Here is a 22,258-nt window from a genome sequence, read left to right on the forward strand (position 1 = left end):
AGCAACTTTCAATCACACTGAATACTTACCTGCAGTAAGATTCCAGATCACCAGGTTTGTGTGAAGTTCTTTATTGCGATGCTTCCAACATAGTTACCTGAGCAAAAACAACTACTCAAAGAAAATATGATATACCTACATCAACTGCAAATAAAATTAAGCCACAGCCATATTAATATGGGGGGGGGGGGGGTTGGGCAAAACGGCTTAATGTCGTTTTTTTTTTTTTTTTTTTTTTACAAATCACACTATAAAGTGGAGCAAAACAGACGACAGTCTGGGACTTACTAAAAAGGGAATCGGTACGAATGGACTGATCAGACTAAAGATGCCTACACAAAGATGCACCTCAAATGACTGAGGACTAAAAGCAACTCTGCACTACAATCCTGTTAAATGCTTTAACATGATAAATCCATCCATAATTCCATAATGGTAGTAAACTTTAAACAGGGTGAAAAAAGTAATTTATTAAGCTGTAACTCAAATCATAAACAAGATGATGTAGTGTACATTATATTACACTAAGCACCCTAAGGTGCACATTCAAGTCTCAAGTGAGAACTCTCTACACCCCCCCAATGTTCCCTACTACTTGTTTCATATACAAATATTCATGCTTTCTTACATGTTGTAAAAGGAAGCCCCGCTATATTTTTTTGCTGTTTTGATAGCCTGTCTTTTGTTTTAGCACCAAACAGTACTATCCATTAGTATTTGTGATTAAAAAAAATGGAGTAAGAAATTTTATTCAATACTGTTGCTACAGATACCATAAACTCACTGAATGAAATCAGTAGAAATGGACTTTTGGGTTTATTCACATACAGTATAAAAGTCTTATCTAATTTTGGCAACAAAATTCAACACTGGATTTATCTCACCATTTTATTCTGAAAAATAAGTACTTTCAAGAGCTTCCCACACAAAGTTCATCATTTTTTTTTGTTGGAAACAAGTCTACAAGAGGGCTGCTGGAAAACTTTGATCTCTCAAGAACTACTACTGGTCGTAAGTAATGTAACTGCTTTAAGGCAAGATCTCCACAGTCCGTCAGTGCCTTGTCCAATATGGTCCTTAAGTTCTGTAGGGACAGTACTGCTGGAGATTCAGTAGTTCCTACTAAAGGTTGAAGAGGGAATGCATTCTCTGATAACCCATTTTTATCAGCAGACATGCCAGCACCAGCACACTGACTGGCCTCAGCAGACATGCCAACACCAGCACACTGACTGGCCTCAGCAGACATGCCAACACCAGCACACTGACTGGCCTCAGCAGACATGCCAACACCAGCACACTGACTGGCCTCAGCAGACATGCCAACACCAGCACACTGACTGGCCTCAGCAGACATGCCAACACCAGCACACTGACTGGCCTCAGCAGACATGCCAACACCAGCACACTGACTGGCCTCAGCAGACATGCCAACACCAGCACACTGACTGGCCTCAGCAGACATGCCAACACCAGCACACTGACTGGCCTCAGCAGACATGCCAACACCAGCACACTGACTGGCCTCAGCAGACATGCCAACACCAGCACACTGACTGGCCTCAGCAGACATGCCAACACCAGCACACTGGCTGGCCTCAGCAGACATGCCAACACCAACACACTGACCGGCCTCAGCAGACATGCCAGCACACCGACCAGCCTCAGCAATCATGCCAGCACACCGACCAGCCTCAGCAGTCATGCCAGCACACCGACCAGCCTCAGCAGTCATGCCAGCACACTGACCAGCCTCAGCAGACATGCCAGCACACCGACCAGCCTCAGCAGACATGCCAGCACACTGACCAGCCTCAGCAGATATGCCAGCACACTGACCAGCCTCAGCAGACATGTCAGCACACTGACTGGCTTCTTGCACAGAGTCTTCAATTATGTTTTCTTCTTTAAAGGTAATATCTACTGGCTCATTATGATCATACGAGCACTGCTTAGGAGATCCACAAGGAATGCTGTCTTCCAAATCATCCTCATCATCGATGTCCTCACACTCTTGAATGAACTTGAGGAAGGAAGACTCAAATCCCATTGGCCTGAAATCCTTTAAATCAAAGGCCTTGGTCTGAGAACCAGCACAGCTCTTACTTTCATCAGCATCTAAAGCTGAACTTTGAACAAGAGGGGGATCCATTTCAGTAGTTTGTTCTGTTTCAGATTTTGTTTTTACAGGAGACCTTGCTTCATATTGCATCATCTCAACTTCTCTATCCTGTACAACTTGCTCTTGACTATTAAGTGATCCTTGTATGAAGCTGCATTCTTTTATGTCTGATGGTTCATTTCCATGGCTATGTAAAGCATGTCCTTGGCTGCAACTTCCAGTCTCTTCAACAGTGCTACTTTTACCATGGCTTCCACACGGAGATGATGGTTGTGCATTCTCCTCCTCTTTATTCAGTGATGTGGACTTTGTGAGCTGGCCATCGCTTATAAGTGAGCAGGCAAGGTTTTGTACCTCTCCAGTAGTCTGACTTTGGGTAAATTGATTATATGTAATCTGCTCATCCACTGTAACCTGACTGTGTGTAGCTGGTGTGTCTTGGGTAACTTGATCATGTCTAATCTGCTCCTCTTGGGTAACTCGCTCATCCTGGGTAACCTTATGTGCAACCTGATCATGTGTGACCCAGTCTTTCTTGGCAACATGGCCATGTGTAACATGTTCCTCCTGCGTAAGATTACTGTGTATTACCTGCTCCTCCTGAGTAACACAACTATGCATTACCGGCAACTCCTGGGCATCACTCTGTTCATAAATGAGCTGATCATCATTTCTACTCACAACCATTATGAGCGTATCAGCATGCTTCTCCAGAAATGAAGCCCTTAACTGATGTGAGCGTTTATAATGCCTATAGATACTACTTTCCAGTGTGACCACAGAGGGGCAGCCTTCAAACAAACAAGGATACAGTAATTTCTGTGGCCTATCAACGCACTTTTTAAGAGCGTCCTCTCTAGTTCTTAACTTTAACTCACTTATTTTGACTTTATCACCCCTTCTTCCTTCAGTGCGAGGTTTCTTTCTGCTGCGTTCTACCAACTGCAAAGTTAATTCTGAATTTTGTCGACTATGAGATGGTGAAAACAGTTCTTTCATCTGCTTATTTTTTCTTGACTGAAAGACAGAGTCAAGGTTTTTCATTTCACTTAGTTTCAAAAGAGAGTCATGATTTTGTTTGTACTCCCAAGACTGCAGAAATGCCTTATGTATCTGTTTATTTCTATCTGACTGCAAAGTCTGTGTATTTTCACCTGAACTCAACCTAGTTTCTTTTACGCCAAGTACACTGCCATCACGAAGCTTGTTTATATCACTTGGCACAGGTTCACCAATTAGTGCCTCATAATGTTCTTTGTGTTGATAGAAGACATGTTGTACATAATTAAAGTACAGCACAAAAGATCTTTCACACCCACTAAAATTGCAATGATGAATAACATTTTCATTAGTTCTTACACTGTCACCACTATTATGGACATACAGCAAGTGACGCTTTAGGCTGCTGTTGGTATAAAAGCTGGATGTACAACCTGGGCTACTACAAGCAAATTTTGCTGTTGCACCCAGGGTGATCATCTCTTCTACTTGTCCATAATCAAGACAATGGAACTCTATGTAATGCCTAGCAAGAGCTTTTGCACATAAAAAGCGTTTGTTACAATCTTTATATTTACATGTCAACATTCTTTTGGATTTAACAAGGTCCTTCTTTGTTTCAGTACTATCTTCCTCCAAACAGAGCTGCTCTCTGTTGTACATGTGCACAGACCTATAATGACGAATCAGCCCCTTCTGGTTAGTAAAAGAAGAGTTGCAGCCTTTGTGAATGCAATGGAAGGGCTTATGATATCTGTCCAGCATATAGCATAAATTTCCTCTGGCAACAGTCCTCTTGCTTCCTCTTCCTTCTCTTGCTTCCTGATCCTCTTGATTTTCCAACGTTGAAACTACAGCAGGTTTTACAGCTAAACTGTTAACCAGCTCCTCAGAAGATACCTCACTGACTGTATCAGTCTCACTATCAATATTCTTAATATTACGAGGTTGATATTTTTCTTGGTTTTCAGTATTAGCACCACCACTATTACAAACTTGCGCAGGACTGGTGCGGTTCCCAGACCTTGGTTTTAATCTCCGTCTCACAGATGATTTTGGTACTGCAGAGCATTCACCAAACTTTAGAACTGTGAAATTCATATTCAACACCTCATCATTTTTCATATGATGCTTGTTCTTGTAATGAATTCGAAGATGAGCTGTTCTTGTAAATGTTTTTTTGCAAATGTGACACTGAAATGGAGAAAACTTGCAGCGGAACATTTCCAACTGACGAATTCTTTCATTCTGGTAATTGTGCTTCCTGATGTAGTGAACACGTAAAGTTTCTCTGGTCACAGTTGCATATTGGCATCCTGGATGCTGGCAGAAAAATGGTTTTTCCTGCTCAGCAGGATTAGGAACCTTGTCCCGCTTCTGCTGTCGAGAAGTACATTTCCTTACATTGGCAGACAAACTTCTTGAAGTATTAGCGCGATTTGTTTTTGATGCGACTGAGAATCTTTTACTTACTGAAGTGGAAGAATCTGAACTACAAACATTATTTAGACTTAACTGCTGTATACCAAGAAGTAATTCCATCACAACATCTTCAATATTAGCACTCTTTGACACAGAGGTTGTACTGCAGGCAAGTCGATGGCAAGACCCACTATCAGAATTGTAACTAGACTCTTCAGTTGAATTTCTACTAAATTTTAAACTGCTTTCCTGAAAATCAGACTTGGATGAAGTTCTTCTAACGTTCCTTCGACTGGTTCTTTGAATGGAACGCCCCTTCTCTCTTACTGGCATACCTGCACGCCTTCTGGATTTGAAATGCCTGTGAGACATCTGGATATGTTTCTGCATGTCTCTTGCTCGTCTGAACACTATACCACAATTTTCATACCCACAGGTGAATTTTTTGCCATCAAAGCAAGCACTTACTGTAGCAGTACTTTTCCTACCATATCGAACTATACGTTTCATGTTTCGGCCTGGGAGCCTTTTCTCTTCAGATGGTTCAGATACTGCTTTAATTTCTTCTTTAGGCAAACACAGTGCCATCAACTTCTGAGAGGCAAAAAGCTCACCAACATTACTTTCAGCAATGTTGTCAGTTAAGAAGTCAGAGGCTTTTTGTTTGGTGACACTTAGATCAAGCTCATCAGGCACCCTACAATTTACTTGAGGGAGAGGCTGGGCCTGAAGTGGAGGATTACAATAGCTGGTATTAAGTTTTTGTTCAGACTGCTCTGTTTCGCTTAAACCAAGTTTCTGCACATAGTCACCTGAATTAACTGTAGGTTCTTCATGTGTTAAAATATGACTCTGATATTCCCTTTTAGAGAAGTAGAATTTTCGGCAACCAAGGAAAGTGCATGCATAAGATGCATCTCTGAAATGCTGAGCTTCATGATGATAAAGCTGCCCTAAATCACCAAAAATAAGATCACAGTCTTTTAGCTCACACTTATAATGCAACTCATCATGATCATTCTGCTTGTGGCTGAGAAGTTCATTAACGGAGTCAAATCTGGCATCACAACCCAAGGAAATGCACATATATGGATTAGGTCCAACATGAATGACTTGATGCTGACGCAGATGGAAAGCAGTCATAAAATGGCGTCTACAATATGAACACTTCTCTCTTCTGTTCTTCATTTCTAGGTAGTGCCTTGCGTTTTCATCACTGGCTTTGTGGTCATTTTTTAGATGAATACTTACATATTTAAACTGTTTTAAAACTCTTGTACAATCTGTTGCAGGGCATGGATAACTATCATGACCTTGTAACTGAAAATTATTTTCAATATGGCTGAAGGTGATATAATCTTCAGCTTCAACAGTTGCTTCTTCCACAGGCTCTTGAATGACCTTCCTACGTCTTGAACATCTCTGAAACCTCCGTGGTTTTTTAGGCAAGACCTTCTTTCTTGGACAAGGTCTATTTGGAGGCATCTTAACATGCTCCATTACATGTGGGACAAAAACTTCCTTTTTAAAAAAGTTTTTAACACAGACTGGGCAAGTATAAACTCCATCTTTAATATGCATTTTAGAATGATGCAATATTCTAGCCTCTATCACTTCTCTTTGACACATAAGACAAAAAAACTTGTACTGAAGCCACCGCTGATACCTTTTAGATGTTCCTATTGCCTTCCTTATTCTCTCTGGCTGATCTGTGGTATCACATGTTTTCACATCTGTCTCAGACTGTTCTGTAGCAGGCTCCTTTTCACTAAGAAGTTCTTGTAAAAGTTTGGATTCGCTTACATCATGACTGTTCTGGTCACTGTCAGACTGTTCATGTGGCTCAACACCCAGCAGTTTAAGACAATGTCGCTTTAGAGTTTTCCAGTCCCAGAACTCAGGATCAAATGGCCAATGTGCTTTTAAAGCCAACAGTAGTTCACAACGCAATGAATTAGGAATTAATGCATTTTCTTCATCATATTTTCTATCTGGTATTAAGTAAAGCTCTTCTAAAGAGTTATATACTTCTGTGGAAGGATTAAGTAAAAATTCAGTAAGTTGACAAGCTCTTTTAACTTCCAGGTCTTCAGACAATAGACATGCAATTGTTTTGCAAACTGATGTCTTCATTTCAGCATCACTACTTGACTGAATCTGAAGTGCTCTAACACAAAGCCAAATTGAGGCTGCCAGACCAGCATCTTCCGCCTAAGGGTACAAAGAGAGAATGAGCATTAACTACTACTAAAAGTAATAGCTTAAAATATTAATGTACTTTACAATCAGTTTACATGAATCAGTTCAGTGGATACAAATACAGAAATAAAAAGGCTTGATGGCCTATATCATACAATTTTACAGGCCCATAAAGGTCAAACAAAGCAACAGGAATACTAAATAAAAAATAATAGAATCCACTGCTCAGCAAGCAAACGCTGTAGTTCCATAAAGTAAATATAATGTAAATCACAAAGAAGGCGGAATACAGCAGAAGTAAGAACCAAAACTCCAAATTTAATTCCAAGAATGTGCACTTAAAACATATGGATGAGCGCTTTCACCATTACAGCTTCTTCAGATCCTTGTATAAAAGTCACAGTAGACCTCCCCTCATATAAGCAGCTCAATTAATCAATTAAAAACTACTAAGAACAATGCTGGAGAATTTAAAGAGCTCTCCCATATTTAAACATGTTAATGTAAAGTAAGACAAGAATATAAAACATACATAATGACCTAAAAACATGTAAATAAACATTCTGATAAGTTAATATTGGTAGGATATTAAGTATTAATAAAATGTATAACCAAAAACATATACAAATAAATAATAATTCATTTTATGTTCCTGCGTTGTCTCAACTTAGGTTTTATAGAAGCTCTACCATTCAACCCATGCCCCCTGTCAGCTTTCAAACGAATGATCCAGTCAGTCTCCTTAGATTCAGTAAGATTCATAGCATTACCACTCCTCTTATTCACAACAATTATCTCTAGGACCCGGAACAAAAAAGTATGATCATTATCATTGGTGGTTATATGTTTTGCTAAGGCATTATCTAAAGTGCCCTTTCTCATGTGGTAAATATGCTCTCTCATTCTATCCCTTAACGGCCGGTTAGTTTTATCAACATAAAAACTCGGGCATGCCTGACAAGTAGCTAAATGCACCACATTGGATGTCATACAATCTGCATCTGCCTTGATGGAGAAAATGGTGTGTAAATCCGGGTGTAATTAATACTTAATAACCTGGAGTTTTGGTTCTTACTTCTGCTGTATTCCGCCTTCTTTGTGAATAGGAATACTAGACCTTAAAGTGCATTAAACACCAGTAGGGTGCCAATACAGAATTATCCAAGTGAAACTCTGATCAAAGAGCCAAATTGTTTTCTTAAGGCACTATTCAATACATCATGCACACAAACATGACAATTAAGAAGGAGGTGCTGAATAGTACAGTTTTGTACCTACCATAAATGTAGATGTCCGATAGATATGCAACTGCAGTCATAACATATGGGTTTGTCCTGCCTCAGGCAGCCCTCGGTCGGCCGGATTCCAAAGTCTGGGTCCAGCGTCGGCCTGAGTCGCCTCCTCTCAGACGTCACAACGGCTGGAGTATAAAGGCATCGGCCGACGCCATCTTCTTCAGTGTTTCTTGCCCCAGATGCCAGGTGCCCTCCAAGGAAGGCTATATTTGGTGAATGGATAAACAATTCCAGACATGCACAACAGTAATAAACAGATATACCATAAAAGGTACCCCCAGCTAATAGGAATAGGGGTAGTGGACCCTAAAAGAAAGTTGCAGAGGGGTAGGAGGGAGGGAAAATCCGACTGCAGTTGCATGTCTATCGGACATCTAGATTTATGGTAGGTACAAAACTGTACTATGTCCTTCAAGAATGCAACTGCAGTCATAACATATGGGTTGAATACCATAGCCAAGCTGGGGGTGGTTGGAACTAATAAAGGGATGGTGTAGCTATAATGCCCTGCAGGACTGCCGAAGCAAAGCCTGCTGTAGTGCTTGGTAAATGTATGCACGGAGCTCCATGTAGCAGCCTCTGGAATGTCCTTTGTAGCCACTCCTCTTAGGAAAGCTGTGGATGTGGCTATAGCTCTGGTGGAGTGTGGCCTAATATTGGCTGGCATACCTTTTCCATGAAAGGAATAGCAGAATCTGATGCAGTGTCCAATCCATTTTGAAATTGTTTGTTTGGAGATTGCTTTTCCTTGAACTCCAGCAGCATAGGCTACGAACAGTTGGTCAGACTTTCTGGTGGTCTTTGTTCTGTCCAAGTAGTAGCGTAGTTGTCTGTGTATGTCCAAAGTATGCAGCAGCTTTTCCCCCTTGTTTTGAGGATTGGGGAAGAATGTAGGCAGGTGAATGGCTTGATTAAGAGACACCCTGGAAATTACTTTTGGCATGAAAGAAGGATTGGTCCTTAGGGAGACTCTGTCCTGATGAAAAATGAGAAAGGGAGGTACTGCCATGAGTGCCTGTATCTCCGAGACTCTTCTTGCTGATGTTACTGCCAATAGGAAAACCGTTTTCCAGGAGAGATATTGCATTTCTGCAGATGCTGCTGGTTCAAAGGGGGGAAGAGTTAATTTTTCCAAGACGAAATTGAGGTCCCATGCAGGTACTGGTGGTTTTCTGGGAGGTTTGATATTCTTTATCCCTCTTAGAAACTGTCTTAGCAAGGGATGTGAGAACACAGGTGGATCACAATTGTATTTTGCTGAGATTGCTGAAGCGTGGATCTTTATGGAAGCATATGAGAGACCAGTATGAAACAATTCTGCCAAGTATTCTAATATCTGAGCTATGCGCAATACTGCTGCATCCTAACCCTTGTTGGCATTCCAGATGATGAATCTCTTCCATTTGGCTGAATAGGTCTTTCTGGTGGAAGGTCTGCGTGCTTCCAGTAGAATCTCTTGAACTTCTTTGGAAAGAGAGATATCGGAAGAAGTTATGGTAACCTCCAGGCTGTCAGATGCAATGTTTGCAGGTTTTGATGAACAGTCCTGTAATTGTGCTGTGTTAGAAGCAGAGGCCATAGAGGCAGAGGCCATGGCTTGGTCCGAGTTATGCTCAACAGCAATGGGTACCAGTGCTGCCTTGGCCAGTCTGGAGCTATCAAAATGCCTGTTGGTCATTCTGCTTTGATATTCGGTATCACCTTGGTCAGCAGTGGTAGAGGAGGGAATGCATAAATTGTTAGGGAATTCCAGCTGAAGGAGAGAGCATCCATTTTCCAGGCTAAAGGATGGTGAGTTCTTGTACAAAACTTTTCCAGGTGATGGTTCAGGTGAGAAGCAAAGAGATCTATGTCCGGTCTTCCCTATGCCCTTATTTGTGAGAAAATGTGAGGATGCAGCATCCATTCGTGTGGATCCCAGAAATTTCTGCTCAGCTTGTCTGCCAGAACATTGTCCTTGCCTGGCACAAACTGGGATTGTAAGTGGATCTTCAGGCTCAGGGACTTTTCCCAAAGAATCATTGCTAATCTGCAGAGGGGATAAGAATGAGTGCCTCCCTGCTTGTTTATATACCACATAACCGTGGTGTTGTCTGTCCTTATTAGCAAATGTCCTTGTTGAAGTGATTTTTCGAAAAGTCTCGATTGCACGTATCACTGCCAACATCTCTTTTTGATTTATGTGCAGATGCCTTTCCCTTGGGTTCCATTGCCCTTGGATGCATCTGTCCTCCATGTGCGCCCCCCATCCATGATCTGAGGAGTCTGTTGTAATGATTTGACCTGCTTGAGGTATGTTGAAAGACATGCCTTGGTTTAACTGACTTGCTTGAGCCCACCACAAGAATTCTCTTTGCAGACATGGAATAAGTGGGATTCCGTCCTCTAGGCTTTGGCTGTGTTTTGACCATAAGCTTTTTAAGTACCATTGCAGTTTTCTCATATGAAGTCTTGCCAAAGGTATCAGAAGAATGCAGGATGCCATGAACCCCAGGGCCTGCAGGATTTTCCTTGCAGTCAGCTGGGAGAGCTTTGCTAGGCCTTTGAAGTAGTCTGGTAACTGCTCTTGTTTTTCTTCTGTGAGGAAGGCCATTTGTGTGTTTGTGTCCAGCTTGGCTCCCAGGAAAATAATCTGTTGGGATGGCAGTAGTCTTGATTTTTGAATGTTGACTGTGTATCCCAAGACCTGTAGTAATTGAATGACATAGTCCAAGTTTGTTATCAAGGTTTGTTTGTTGTCTGCTTGTATCAGGCAGTCGTCCAGGTAGGGGTATATTTGAATCCCCTGTAGTCTGCAGTGTGCCACTACTGATGCCAGGCATTTCGTGAACACTCTGGGCGCAGTAGATAAGCCAAACGGCAATGCTGAGAATTGATAATGCTCTGTCCCTGCAAGAAATCTGAGGTATCTTCTACAACTGTGTCCGATTGGGACATGCAGGTATGCCTCCTTGAGGTCCAGAGTGACCAGCCAAGACCCCTTGCCCAGCATGGGAAGGAGTTGCTGTAACGTCAGCATTTTGAACTTTGGCACAATGAGAAAAGTATTTAGAGTAGACAAGTCCAGTATAGGCCTCCATTTGTTTTTTCTTGGAACAAGGAACAGTCTTGAGTAAAATCCCTGGCCTTGTTCCTGAGGAGGGACCTTTTCTATTGCTTTTATGCTTAGCAGCTTTGAAACTTGAATGAGTGCCTCTGCCCTTTGATGATGTGGCAGGTTTGGCATGCCTTGTCTTATTGGTAAAGTATGGAAGTGGAATCTGTATCCTTTGTCTATTAAATCCAGAATCCAGTTGTCCTTGGTTAAGATATGCCAGTTGTTTGAGAATAAGGATAATTTTCCGCCTAAAGGTGCTTCTCTTTGAGCTTTGGTAGGCGGCATGAAAGTCAAGTCATTGTGATTGTCCTTGTGGTGCAGCTGGACTGGCTGCGCCACTTCTTTGATTTGGTGGTTGCCATTGGCGGCCCCTGTGGGGGCCTCAGTTTTGCCCTCTACCTAGAGCACGCCTGTTTTTTCCCCTTTGAAACTTGTCAGTGTCTGGAAAGGACCAATTCTTTGAAGACCAATTCCTGCTGAATCTGGGTGGCTGAACCTGGAGGAAATCTTTGACTGTCTGGAACTGATTTTGCCTTTTCCTCAATGGACTTCAACACATCTTGTGCATTAGCACCAAAAAGCTTTTGTTTTTCCAGAGGTGCATCAAGTAACTTTACTTTAACATGGTCTGGCAGTGGCTGTTCTTTTAACCAAGCATGTCTATGTATAACAGCCCCTGTCGTAGCTGCCCTACATGAAGCCTCCGATGCATCATAACCACACTGTAGAAAATGATTGCTAACCTGCTGAGTGTTATGGACCAGATCCTGCAATGCCTTTCTATCAATAGGCTCAGGAGAGGCTAGCTTTTTCTGTAAATCATCCAGTAAATAATCCCTGGTACTGAAACATATGAAAAAGGCAGTTAAGTGACCTCATGGCAAGGGTGGTAGAGGTATAAACTTTTTTACCCCATCTCTCCAGGGACCTTGCTTCCCTATCCGCTGGCAGTGGATTCTTGGCTGAGGAAGTAGCCACTCCTTTGGGGCCCTGTGAAATAGTTTCAAGATCCACAGAGTGGGCCTTAAAAAGATGCTTGTGAGTGTCAGGGACCCTGTAATATCTGTCTGGCTTGACAGGAGCAGGAGGGAGAGAATCAGGGTTAGCACTGGAGTCGGAAAAGACATCATCCAGGACATCCATAACTGGAGGGATAGCTTAAACGCCTGTGCTGGGGTAACTTGAGGAAGGTACGCAGCCTTTTCCTAGAATCAGAAAATTCCTGACCCTGCCACTTAAAATGCTCCCTCAGAGTGGAGGACTTCACCGAATGAAAAATCCTCTGGAGGAGAGGCAGAGGGAACTGACTCCTCAGCATCAGAGTCCTCATAGGCCTGGAAGGATTCTTCTTGTGTATCTGAATGCTCAGAATCCCCAGAGGCTTCATCTGAAGAGAGGTTGTCAGCCTGCTCAGTTCTAGGCCTTTTCTCTGCAGGTGGCTGAGAAGCTCTGTCAGGGTGAGGCTTTTTAAATTTAAGTACATATGAGTATGAAGGTTTGGAATTGGATGTAAATGGGAATGAAACTGAGAATGTTCATGAGCTCTCTATGGAATCCAACATGGAAGGGGTTTTTGGAGGTGGATATGGTCACTTAGAAGTTCCCCATTTTTCAGGCGACAGTAACTTTATGCCTCCTAAGAAATCTTTGGCTATAAATGCCTTTGAACATGTTATTATGGCCAAGTTGGAATCGGCACATAAAGCTTTTTGTACACGTAAAAAGATCTTTAATTTAAGCAAAAGTGAATGGTTGGCCCTTAAAACATTTAGGATGGAATTGGACAAAGTTGTTGTCAAGTCATGGATAAGGGGGGCAATTGGGTGATTATGAATAGTGAAAAGTATGAGAACACAATCAATAATTTATTATTGGATAACACCTATCAAAAGTTAGAAAGTAACCCTCTTAATTCTTATTCCAGTGCACTTAATGAGCTACTGGAGCGAGGTGAAAGACTGGGATTTTTCACTAGGAAAGATGTAAAAAGTTTGATTATGAGGGAACCCCGACACCCTTACATGTATATAATTCCTAAGATTCATAAAAATTTCACCAATCCACCAGGTAGACCTATTATTTCAGGGATTGGGTCTTTTGTTGAGAGAGTTAATATTTTCTTGGACCATCATTTAAAGAAATTTCTGCCTAAGGTTCAATCACATGTTAAGAATACTCAGGATGTTTGTTTGGCTTTAAAGGGACTTAAATGGGAAGAGAATTACTATTGGGCTAGTGTTGACGTTGTATCACTTTATACCAACATTAAGACTAGATTGGGCTTGGAAGCAGTGTACAAAATGATGGGAGAAGGGCCATATACCAGATTTATATTAAGTTTGCTTGAGTTTAGTTTAACACACAATTATTTTTTGTGGAAAAAAGAATATTTTTTGCAGACTAAAGGAACAGCCATGGGTGCTGCTTTTGCTCCCAGTTATGCAGTGATCTATATAGGAGAGTTTGAAAAGGAATTTATGTTTCAGAATACATTTTTTGTTAATAATAATGTTGTTTTTTTTAAACGTTATATTGATGATTTGATTTTTGTGTGTAAAGGAGAGATGACTCTTTTTGATGAATTCATGGTGAGTTTAAATAACAATCACCATGGTTTAAAATTTGTGGCACACATCTGAATTTCAAATTCCTTTTCTTGACGTAGAATTTTATGTGGGGGTAAATGGTTTGGTTGAGCATAAAACCTATAGGAAACCCACTTCAGTGAATAATTGTCTACATGCTAGCAGCATGCACCCAGCACATTTGATTAAGGCTAAGTTCAAAAGGAACTTAAGGAATACTTCAAATGAAAATCTTTGGGAGGAGGTGTGTGATGAAATTTTGGATAGATTATATTCACGTGGATATGAGCACGACGAGCTTCAATCTATAAAATATAGATTGTGTAAAAATAAAACATTTGGGAGACGAGGGCATAAGTATGCATTTGAGTTTGAAAATGCATCAGAGTTAAACAAGTTGTTTTTTGTATCCAAGTATTCTAACTTTTCAGGCATTATGGAAAAAGCTATCAGGGATTTGTGGCCTGTGGTTAGTGAAGATCCTGTAATAGGTCACCTTTTTCCCAAACATATTACCTTTTCCTATAAAAGGTATCCTAATTTAAAAGAGATTTTAAATAGGAAAGTTGAAGTTAAAACAGATGGTAAGGTAGGGATGTATAGCTGTGGGAAATGTTCCGTCTAATAAAATCAAAAACATGCACTGGGTGAAAATAAATGGAAAGAAGTACACTGCTTTTGAAAGGTTTGATTGTAGGTCAACAGGTGTTGTATACATCTTAGGTTGTGATTGTGTTCCAGAAAAATGGTATATTGGGCAAACCACTTTACAAATTAAGATTCGTACCTTGGAACATTTGGGTGACATGAGGGGTAATTTAGAGAGCCCCGTAGCTGCACATTTTTGTAGCACACATAATGGTGTGAATGATAGTTTTAAGTTTAGTGCTTTAGCCAGGCCCCATTTTAGTAAAGGAAAGTATAAAGCAGCCCTAAGTAAGTTAGAACAGAGGATGATTATTGAGTATCATACTTTATTCCCTAAGGGAATGAATTTGGAAATTTAAAGAGTGTAAATGAAATTTAACTTATATTTGTTGAAGTAATATATGTTAAAAATGAAGTTTTGTAATATTGATAAGTTAACGTGATCCACAGGTTGTTACATTTATACACATGCCTAAATGATAAGAAGTTATTGTATTAATGAAATTTATTAATCAATTAAATTTGGAGTGTTTAGTTTATTTATACTTTTTGTAATTAATATTTAAAAATTTTGTAATTTAAGAAAAAGAAGAAAAAATGAGCTTTAAATAGTTAAATAATGGAAATGTTTCTTTCCTTGGAATATGTTTCAGTGGTGAAAGAGTTAAATGTTTGACATAATGATGTTTAATTAATTAAATTATGCTTAATTAATCAATTAATGCATATATAAAAGAACACTGAAAATGTTAAAGTATGTCCCATTGAAGGCGAACAGCTGAGGTACCAGGATGGAAAGAATAAAGATGGATGTTAGCTACTTCTGTGTCTTCCTTTGAATTTCGTGGTGTTTTTGTTTCTGAAGAAATTTGAAGTTTGTCTTCTAGAGGTGTATTGTTTCTGAGGCTGAGACCCCGAGATGAGGTCTGCAGCAAGAGACATGATCTGCTTATCAGAAGAAGGGGCCTGGGCAGTAGGTTTAGGATGGGCCTTGGCCTGGCTGGCGACCTTGGCACGTGCAAAGGCCTTGATGGACATGGATACAGGAGGCCTAGCTGCCCCACGTGCAGGAGTAACCTTGTCCACGGGTATGGTGTCGGGAAGATGCAGAACTTCGGTTTCTGGAGGAAAATCAATAACCGGTGTAGTCTCCGGGACTGAAGGACGTGTTACCGCTGTGTCGTCGGCCTGGAGCGGTTGAATTACCGCTTCCGTAGGGACCGAAGCACTCGCGGAGGGCTTAGGAGAAATATCGGTAGAGGACGCGGGCCGCGGATGTCGGTCCCGGTCCTTACGCTTTTTGGAAATTTGTGTTGTCGGTTGATCCGACGGCATGATATAAGCAAAGGATTCGCCGAAAAAGTCTTTGGCAAATTCTGCCCGGCGCCTGAGAGTGCGCTTATTAAAGCAAGCACAGGCAGCACAGGCCGAGACGTCGTGGTCTGGGCCCAGGCAATGGAGGCAGTAAGAATGGAAGTCCTTATGAGGTATTTGTTTACCACAAGACAAACAATTATTAACTTTCTCAATTTGTTCTGACATCGGCTGAGGCAAGAAAAAATGTTCCCCAACGGGGTACTTCGCTTTTAGATGACTTCGGTAACTGAAACACAGGAGCTGACCGACCGGCACTTGCGAACTGCTTCTGCTTCGGGCACTGCGATGCAAGAAAGACTGAAGAAGGACCCAGACTTTGGAATCCGGCCGACCGAGGGCTGCCTGAGGCAGGACAACCCATATGTTATGACTGCAGTTGCATTCTTGAAGGACATCTGTCCAGTGATGTAGATAGCTCAAAGCAGCTGCAGTATCACAGTGAATTTGTTTACCTCAAGCACTGTTTAAAGTCTGCTGGTTTACAACCTACCAAAAACTCCATTCCGTGGGCTAAGCACCATCTTGACAAACCTTAATCACCCCCTATCCAGCTGCCATGTTTTCTTTTCCTCCAACTTTACCTCTCCACTGTTAAGTGTAGATCATCCTTTTTTCTCCTCTACCCCTCTAACATTACATAGCAAGTTCTCTCTAATGTCTTTATAAAGCTGCACACACAATCTCCCCACACTTCCATTCCTTTCTTCAAAATGTCTAACTCTAATCACATAAGCAGATTCTAAGACCGTAGAGAGAGTAATCTCAATGTTTCACAAGCCAAATCCCATTAATGTATATTGCAACCTCTCAAATAGTTTTTACTTGTATCCTCCACAAACACACCCCTCCCATAATTTTTGTCCACGTTCCCCAACATCAAATCTGCTTCAATCCTATATGCCAACAATATGCCAACAGTTTCAAATTCCTCTGAAGACCTGCCTTTCCATATATCAGAATACAAATCTTTACATCACAAGCAAACTTTTGTTACTTTGAGGCAACTGCATGTGCCAGAAATATCTTAATGGCAAGTGTTTCAGGCACATCTACATTTGCGGAACCTAGATTGCACACTTTCAGTAGATAAAGCCATCTGTTTACAGTAAGCCAAGTCTTCATATCCACCCTATTTTACAACTGCTTCATATCCCTCAATATACCAAATTAATGGCCAAACATAACAGCATTACAGGAAAGAATACACTATATATATATATATATATATATATATATATATATATATATATATATATATAATCTGGCAAGTCTATGATTTATTTTGTTGTCTAGTATCCCTTCAGTAATAATACTTCATTTAGCTGCTCTGCCTTCAGTCAAAACTGATGCATTGCATATCCCTCAAGTACTATTAGATTCCCAGAAATCACTGTAGCTGAAAGTCCTACAAAAGTCCAGATGTACCCACATTCAAAGGACTACCTCTGCACAATACCTCAGTGATCCAGACACAAACTGATGAACCTGGACTGGCAAGACATATGCTCTTAATTTGATGAAACACTGTTAAAAATGGTTCTAACCTCCAGAATCCTTTCAATAGGCTTCCTCTGAATGACAGCAAATCCAAAAAGGCCTTTAACTCTCAAATTCACTTATAAATGCAAATTTATGTAAGAAATACACAAGTAGAGAGCACAATGTGGTGCTGCTGGTAGGTTGGCACTGGTGGTGGCTGGTGGTAGCTAATGCTATGTGCAGCACTGCTCACCTCCCAAGCTAGGTTTCCCTTTAAACTGAAAACGCCATATGAGACTGTGTGAATGACACCACACCAGAAGTCTAAACATCCCGCAAGTCTCCCCCCTCCAGCTGCTTTCACTCGGACCACCTCAGTACAAACAGGCAGGCAAGACTGGTACTGGGGAAGGGACAGTGGAAGACTGAAAAAAACTTCAAGAACATAGCTGATGACCGACAACTACTGAGGAACGAAAAAGCAGCACTCCAGTCGAAGACTATAATGCAAAGCTTAGCTAATGGTTCACCTAGCTCTACTACTAATTTTTTTCCAGCACAGGAATGGGTAACTGCTAAAATTTACTCCTATGCCCTACTTCCCTGAGATTCTTAAACTTCTCAGTGTTCACTTCTCATCTACCCATTGAGTCTGCACCCAGTCTTCCTTTCCCATTTATCCTTCTGATAATAGTAAGGAAAAAGTACATCTGATAGCTCTTTGCAATTCACAAGGCAAGTACAGCTAAGTAAATATCTTTCAATAATTTTGATTACTTCTTAGAAACAATAAGCACAAACTTTTTTCATATAACCAAGCACATGTAACAATGACACTCGTACAAAACATGGAAACATATTTCTTAAAAATAAATATTTAAAATATCTGAATAAATGTGCAAATAACATAACTCAAACAAATATTGAGGTACATTTTTTCTTAAAATCAGGAAAATCTGACATCTGGTCAGAATGGGGTGATAGAAAGTATAGTCAGAATGCTCTATTTGACAGGACCAGAAAAATAAAATGGCACATTTTCCTAATAAATTCAACCCCTTTAGGTAAAATAAATTAGGATGCAACCCAAAACAAATGTGCGCCAGAGGGGAAGGAACAGCAAATCTGCCCTACAACCAGTGTCTTTACAAGGTATTCCAGAAATACACAACTCTAAAGCAGATACAGAGTAGGTGATAATTCTCCAATGGATTCAACTACTTAAAACAAATTCCAACTTATGACCCAACTCTCCATGATAAGCCAGCAGCTGACTGTCAAAGCTACCTCATACAAACTAAAGACATTTATTTACTTATTTTATTTATTTTACATTTGTTTACCAGGAAAGTCCAACTTGGAACGAGCCAATTTTCAGTGGAAGCCCGGGGAGAAATGTTCCAGATGCATGTCTTTGTAATGTGGGAGGAAACTAGAGAACCTGGGGAAAACCTACACAAGGAGGACATGCAGACTTTGCACAGAAGGCACCCCAGGCGAGAATCAAACCGGAGAACCTCTGTGAAGCGATAATGCAAACCGTTGCACCACTGCACCGTCCAGTTTAAGAGAATCTCTCATAAAATTCCAATTAGCTGAAGAAAGTTGGGAGAGAAAAGGACAGTTGTGTTAGGAATTTACCATAAATGTAGATGCTTTGAGTAGTTTCACTGATACGGTCCTGACTTTCAGAATAGCTTACCCTGCAGGTAGCCTGGGGATGGAGTCTTCCCAAAACACTTCCCTCAACTAGGGCTCTTGTCATCATCCTCTTTTCAGCACAAGGGCATCAAGTAGTATAAAAAGTGCATCAGGTGGCACCATCTTCAGATCTTCCTCACCCTGGCAGAAGTGGGGGAGAAATCCCCAGCCTCAAAGAACTGTGGACCCAGTGGAAACTGCCCTACTAGCTAAGGTTCATCCTAAGGTGCCTTGACTACAATACTCCAAAAAGAAAACAAAACAAACAGGAATGGCCAGGTATGTTAGAAACAGGTGGAGGAGACTGCCCTCTCTAACCCCAGAGGGATCACAGGGAAAAGCAGGAGAAAAAAAAATACAAGGGGGATTCTGATGCAGAGGACTGTATTCCCTCTGCTTCCCCTCCAGAGGAGTTCTCCTTTGGTGAAACCTTGCAAACTCTTAGGGGGCATTTTCGCTGGGAAAGCCAGGATTACTCTGACTCTAAAAAGAGGCTTAGGGATTTCTTACTCCTGCCCCAACACAGGCCTTTAACTATCCTCCCCTGTACTGGACATTGTTGATGATGCCTTTTTGGAATCTAGCTTTTCCCCTGACTCTACCTCCTGCTCCCAGAAAACCTGATGGATATTACAGGGTTCCTGACTCTCAAGTTCCTCTTTAAAAATCCTACTGCGGATCCTGAGACCATTTCACAGGTACCCAAGGGCATTAAGGCTACTACTGCCAAAAATCCTACCCCCTCTGACAGAGATTCCAGGGCGCTGGATAGATGGGTAAGAAGGTATACACTTCTGCAACCTTGGCCATTAGGGCCTTAAATTGCCAGTTTCATATGTTAAAGTATCAGAAGCATATTACTGGATTGCTTAAAGAGAAAATGATGTTGAGTCCTGACTGTGCTGAAAAAGATTTACAGGATTTAATGCATTCTGCTGAACAATTTGGAAAACATACTTTGCAATGTGGTTTTGATTCACTAGAGGCATTTTGCAGGGCTGGTGTCACTGGGTCTGAACATAGAAGGCATGCTTGGCTTAAGGAGCAATCTTTGCCAGATCATGTTAAAGCTAAATTGCTGGATGCTCCCTTAAACCAAGACCGTCTGTTTGACAACAAAGCAGAAGTACTTAAAAGATGGAGGAAAAAGCTAAATCTATGCAAACTGTTAAAGATTTCCTGCAAGTACAGCCTCCCAGATTTAGTAGGCATTGGCCCTCTAAGAATTGGTCCTTTCCTGCCTCCTTCCAGGACTTCTCAGTCCAAACTCTCAACCAGCAGAACACCCAGGCTTCAGTCCTAAGGTACTCACAGGACTAAGCAGTGGGGGGCTCCCACTTCCAAAGCAGGGAGTGGTAAGACTACCCCCTATGGTAAACTGTCTCAATGACTTAATTTAAATCTTTCAATCCCTGCACAACTGACTGTTCCTTTAAGGAGAATAATTGCCCTGCAGGCAAAAAATGGGAACTCATTACCCAGGACAAATGGGTTTTAAATATACTTTCCCAAGGACACAGATTCCACTTTCACTCCTTACAAACCCCAAACGGTTGGCCAGATCTATCCCCAAATCAGTGGGCAGAGGCTCAAAAGCAAATTCTCTCTCTCAAGCATCAGGGCTTTTCAAATTGTTCCAGAAGAGGAAAAGGGACAAGGTTTCTACTCGAGACTTTTCCTGGTGCCCAGAAAAGACAACTCCTGGCGTCCTATCCTGGACCTCTCTATCCTAAACACATTACTGGTGATCCCAAAATTCAAGATGCTAACTCTTCACCAGCTACTTCCCATGTTAGGCAAGGATGCTTGGTTGGCAACACTGGATTTAAAGGAAGCCTACCTGCACATCCCAATAAGGGAATCTTGTAGAAGATACCTACGCTTCAAAGCAGGCTACATGCACTATCAGTTCTCTGCACTGCCCTTTGGCTTACCTACTGCGCCCAGGGTATTTCACAAAGTGCCTAGCTCCAGTCATTGCATTTTGCAGGCAAAGAAATATGCAAACATATCCATACCTGGACGATTGTCTAATTCAGGCAGAAAGCCAGGACATACTACTGAATCATCTGGTGTTTGTACAGAAATTGCTAACTTCTCTGGGTACACCATAAACGAAAAGAAATCGCATCTTGTACCCTGCCAGCAAATTGTTTTCCTGGAGCAAGCCTGAACACAACTTCCCAGATGGCTTTCCTCACGCCAGAGAAGCAAGTTCATTTGACAGTCTTCAAACTACTGGCCACACAGACCCAGCTATCTGCAAGGAAAATACTGGAAGCCCTTGGGTTCATGGCCTCCTGAATTCTCTTAATTCCATATGCAAGACTGCACATGAGGAAACTACAATGGTATCTAAAAAGTCTATGGTGTCAACATTCTCAGGATCTCGAAGCAATGATTCCCATCACACCTTGTCTACAGACAGAGTTCCTTTGGTGGGCAGAGACCTGCCACCAAAACAAGGGACTGCCATTCATTCTACCCCCTGCCGCCCAAACCCTAACAGACTCATCAGACTATGCATGGGGGGCTCACTTGGCAGGGAAGTGCATTCAGGGCAAATGGAACCCAAGTCAAATGCACCTGCATATCAGTCAAAAAGAAATGTGATCTGGACCACATTCTTCCAGGGCAATTAATGGTAAAGACTGACACCACCACTTATGTGGCACAAACAAGCAGGGGGGAACCCACTCATACCCTCTCTGCAGACTAGCCATGGCTTTGTGGAACACAGGCTTGAGCTGCCAAGTGCACCTACAGGCTCAATTCTTGCCAGGAAAGCTAAATATACTGGCAGATGAACTAAGCAGAAATCTCATGGACCCACACAAGTGGAAATTGGAACCAAAGATATTCAACATGCTGAGAAAGAAATGGGGGAGCCCAGATATAGACCTGTTTGCCTCCCCCCAGAACTACCAACTGGAAAAATTCTGCACAAGGACTCCCCACAAACAAGCTTGGAAAGTGGATGCCCTGTCCAACTGGAAAAATCTGTCAGTTTATGCCTTTCGCCCTCTGCCTCTCCTCTCCAAGGTACTACTAAAGATCAAACAGGACAAACCAAGGATGATACTGATTGCACTAGACTGGCCACACCAACACTGGAACCCCCCCCCTTTTGTGCAGTGTGTCACTGCTGGCACCATGGCACCTGCCTCAGACCCCTGCCCAGCTGTCCCAGCAAGAAGGCCAGATTCTGCACTCACAGCTTCAAACCCTGAACCTGGCAGCCTGGCTAATTACCTGATCTCTCCGTTACCATCCCCCAGTACGCAAGTGTTGGATGTCATTTTGGAGGCAAGGAGGCCAAGTACTAGAAAATCCT

The 22,258-nt window shown here is 41.7% G+C and overlaps 1 protein-coding gene across 1 annotated transcript in view; it reads right to left on the reverse strand.

The window, feature by feature from the left end:
- Positions 1-733: 733 nt before the first annotated feature.
- RLF (RLF zinc finger) overlaps positions 734-22,258 on the reverse strand; it is a 1,792,276-nt gene continuing 1,770,751 nt past the window's right edge. The window contains exon 6 of the mRNA XM_044060121.1: positions 734-6,754. Coding sequence (XP_043916056.1) covers positions 911-6,754 — 5,844 coding nt within the window. The 3' untranslated portion in view covers positions 734-910. The remainder of the gene's footprint in view (positions 6,755-22,258) is intronic.

Source organism: Protopterus annectens, chromosome 1.part2 (assembly GCF_019279795.1).
Source record: "Protopterus annectens isolate FY-2018-M chromosome 1.part2, PAN1.0, whole genome shotgun sequence".
In the NCBI taxonomy this organism is placed as follows: Eukaryota; Metazoa; Chordata; order Ceratodontiformes; family Protopteridae; genus Protopterus; species Protopterus annectens.